Raw genomic sequence first — 3,824 nt, 5'->3', positions numbered from 1 at the left:
GGGCCTGAAGCCGAACAGCGGAGAAGGTGAGGGAGAGGGGGCGGGGGAGAAGGGCGACTGGGTGGAGATGGGAGAAAAGGAGGGGGTGCCAGAGCGGGAGCTCCCTAAGGACACGAGCATGGTGGCGGCCTCGCACTCGTCAAAGTCAAAGCGGGACGACAGGTCATGGGGGAGGAGGGAGGGGAGGACCAGGCGGGGTCTGGAGTCTCCTCTGCTGCTGGTCTCACTGCTCTCTCTCGATGTGTCGTCCCACTCAAACTCACTGCTCGCTCTCCCCCGCAGGTCAGGGGTGACGGTCCCTGAGCTGCTGCCTCCTCCTCCTCCTCCTCCTCCTCCCGCTCCCGTCTCCATCTCTTTGCTCCTCATGGACAAGTGTCTTGAGCAGTATCCTCGACGCTGAGACTCCTTCATACAGCCCTCCCTGGAGCATAGCCTCCTCCACTGCTTACCGTTGAACTTCTTACGGATACCATTAGGCGTGCACACCACATCGCCCTTCTTGTACTTCTGCTGAGCCAATGACAGGGGAGTCCTGGAGCGAGAGGAGGTAGAGGAGGACCCCCCACCAGAAGTGGGAGTAGGGGTCTGAGTGGGAGTGGACTTTGATGGAGGTAGGCTTGGAGTGGTGCTGTTGATTTCAGACCCCAGTAAGGCAGGGGAACGGGGTGGCTGGGGACTCGCTAGGCTGGAGAGATGTGGGGGTGCCAGGCCTTGCACCAGAGAGAGGTGGGGTGAGGAGGGGGGGTAGCAGCTGGACTTGGAGACGATGTTTCTGTGCTGAGAGGTCCCAGCGTTCGTCTTGGGGCCGACAGTGAGCGCCATGTTAAAACGAGACACCTCAACGTCCTCCTCTGGAGTGTTCGGCTGGTTCTGTCTCTCTCTGGCAGAGTAGTTCTCTCCGCAGTCATGAATTGTGCTGCCAGCTACACCAGGAGTCACGGTGGAGGAGCGGGATGGTGGGTGTGCGTTTCCGTAGGGCCCTCCTGCAACTCCTTCATGGGAAAAACCATGGCCCAACCTGGCTCCCCCTCCCAGCACCCCCATCCCAATACTCAACTGGCAAACTTCCCTCTCGACCTCCAACTCCTCCCTCCGCTCCCTCTCTTCCCTCTCCCTCTCACGCTCTCTTTCCTGGGCTCTCCCACCATCCCAATGCGGGACCTCCCAGGGAGGGGTGAGCAGCCTAAGACTTTGCCGGGACACCCACACGGCCTGAGAATTGGCATTGGCTCTCCTCTTCTCTTTCTCTTCGCCCACATCTGCATTGTCCAGCGTCTCTCTGTCTTCACTCAGGAGCACCTGGTAAGGAAAAGACACCCCGGGGTGGGGGTCCACCTGAGTGACGACGCCCTCTCTGTACAGCAGGGGACCCCCCTCCTCTCCACCGAAGGGCACGCACACTTGGGTCCTGACAGCCACGGGTGCCATGCCAGGCGGGGGGGCGTCCAAAATGAACTCCACAGTGCTCTTGGCCGCGGATGACGACGTCATCGCGGTGCCACCATGGAAAGGGTATTTAACAAGGGTCTCCTCTCCTTGGAGCTGGACTTCGACAGTGCCTCTACTCACCCTACGCACCAACCCCGGTCTGAACACAGGTGATAAAAGACAGGAGTCAACCTCCTTAACCCCAACCCCTCTCTCCATGGTCCTCTTCATCTGGCGAGCGAGAACTCTCTGGTTTTTCATGCCTTTGGCCAGAGCTTCAGCGAGTCCCTCTGAAAGCGGGGCCTCTTTCTGGTGCGAGTTATGGAGAGGAGCTGGGTAGCGGGAGTTCTTTTGATGAAGGCTCGCTCCTGTTGCTTCCATCCCATCCAGGTCAGCCGAGTGCTCACTCGCTGTGTCAGTGGAGGAAGAGCGCACTGAGTTCGGGGCTCCCTCGGACTCGTTCTCCCCGGCTTGGGAATCTCTTTCCTGGGATTCTGCCGTCCTGAGGTTTTTATCCTCTGTGGAAACAAAGTGGTTTGCTTCTGGAGCTTTGCTATCCACAATTAGCACTGATGGCTGATTACCTGAGCAATTATTACTTCTGCTATTACTGCTGTTGATAAGAGTATTATGGCTACCGTCACTACGGTTAGCCATGTTGTTAATACCACTAGTAGTGTTACTTTTAGTACTACTATTTGTACTAAAATGAATGCTGTTGTTAGTGCTTTTACTAATATTGTTACTACTCTTGAAATTATTATTGGGTGTATTCAAACTATCGCTGATTCTGCTGTGAATATTGCAGTAACTGTTGTGTATGAGTGCAGGGCTGGAGGTAGTAATGGTAGTCAGGCTACTTGCATTGTTTGCAAAGTGCTCATATGTGTATTTTTTCTTGGGTACACGAGCCTTAAATGTGGCTGTTTTCCTGCTAGAGACGGAGCCTAAACTGGGGCTATGATTGGTGGTCGAAGGGGGCGTGGCTGTGGAGAGTGGCGTTGGGGTCGAGGTAGGAAATGCTACAATATCAGTGGACACTGCCTTATTTCCATTCGTGCCCACTGTCTTTCCCTTTTCTGTCTTTTCTTCTGCCTCTTTGTCTTCCCTCTCGACTGACTCCACAGGTTTCCGCGGCTCAGTGGACTCCTCCCTCGCGGGGGTATTGCTGCTCGTGATCGGCTCTTCGTTGGAGCTGACGGCCGTGTGCGAGATCTGCTTGCTTGTGGGAGTGCTGGGTGTCTGCTGTGTGGTTCTGACGAGCGTTTCCCTCTTGACTCTTTTGGGGTCTTTCTCTTGAAGGGGCTGAGAGCCCCCTCTCCTTCTCCCCCCTCTACCTCTGGTTAACGGGGGAGTGCGCCCTCTGTGTTTCTTTAATGGTCTCATCTCGTCTTCGCTGTTCACAAAGTGCAGATTTTGTGGGGTTTCACTTCTAAGGCACTCCTTTTTTCCCGTCTTTCTCTGTTTTCCTTGTCTCCCGTCCTTCTGTCCTCTGTATTGCAAGCTGGAAAGGAAGAGGGAGACACAGAAGACAGGGGGTCATTTATTATCTTCATAATCAAAAATTGCTGAGAATAAAAGTGACGTCATACCTGGAAGTGTGCTACACTGCACTGGCTATCACATTGGCTCTCGTTTACCCTCCATTTCTTCCTGATCCACTAAAGTGTGCATGCAAGCGTGTCTGCGTGTGATACTTGAAATAATAAAAATCTTAATTTCCCAGATTATTCTGGCCAAGTATGTCCGAGATCTGGTTAACCTTGTGTGATCATGAAATCACTTAGTGGGTTAGTGTACTCTCTTAAAATAGAGTTCAGTTAAAAAAAAAAAAAAAAAAAAAAAAAAAAGTAAAATTCGAGCCAAAAGAAAGAAATGTAAACAAACATCCAAGGTCACTCACTTCATTTGTCTCTTACTCCTGAATCCAACTATCTGTCGTTAATGAGGCCTACACTTATTTAATTTAAAATGCAGGCAGAGACAAAACTGATTTTCTCTCGGTCTCACACACACACACACCTCCCCACTGTACTCCCTCCAGCTACTTCGACATGCGACAGGGTAGCTTTCTCACGCTGTGCATTATAGACTGGATTCTCCGTGTTCGATGTCGGATCGCATCAACAACACACCATTTATTTTGACTTCCATCGGGAGGAAAAGGGCTGGTAGTGGCCTGGGTGAGGTCACCCTACAACGTGAATGAGAGAAAGAGAAAGAGAGAGAGAGAGAGAGGTGGGAGTATGCGGCTGTTTGGCTGTTTGTTCAAATAGGCCGTTCTTGTGTAGTCATTGGGAATTTCCACAGTCATTCTAGCACTCGCTGGCCCTCTCTCACTCACTCTCAATGTCTCAGTCGTCTTTCGTCATTGGCTCTATCTCTCTCTCTCTCTC

At 52.5% G+C, this 3,824-nt stretch overlaps 1 protein-coding gene across 1 annotated transcript in view; it reads right to left on the bottom strand.

Annotated features, from left to right (window-relative positions):
• The window catches only part of cicb (capicua transcriptional repressor b), a 34,225-nt gene that overhangs the window by 24,690 nt on the left and 5,711 nt on the right, over positions 1-3,824 (bottom strand). The window contains exon 2 of the mRNA XM_031853084.1: positions 5-2,932. Within this exon, the coding sequence (XP_031708944.1) occupies positions 5-2,814 (2,810 nt within the window). The 5' untranslated portion in view covers positions 2,815-2,932. The remainder of the gene's footprint in view (positions 1-4; positions 2,933-3,824) is intronic.

This window comes from Anarrhichthys ocellatus, unplaced genomic scaffold (assembly GCF_004355925.1).
Source record: "Anarrhichthys ocellatus isolate YVR2014 unplaced genomic scaffold, GSC_Weel_1.0 scaffold13, whole genome shotgun sequence".
Classification (NCBI taxonomy): domain Eukaryota; kingdom Metazoa; phylum Chordata; class Actinopteri; order Perciformes; family Anarhichadidae; genus Anarrhichthys; species Anarrhichthys ocellatus.
The sequence above is the reverse complement of the archived record's forward strand: the minus strand, read 5'-3'. Positions and strand labels throughout refer to the sequence as shown.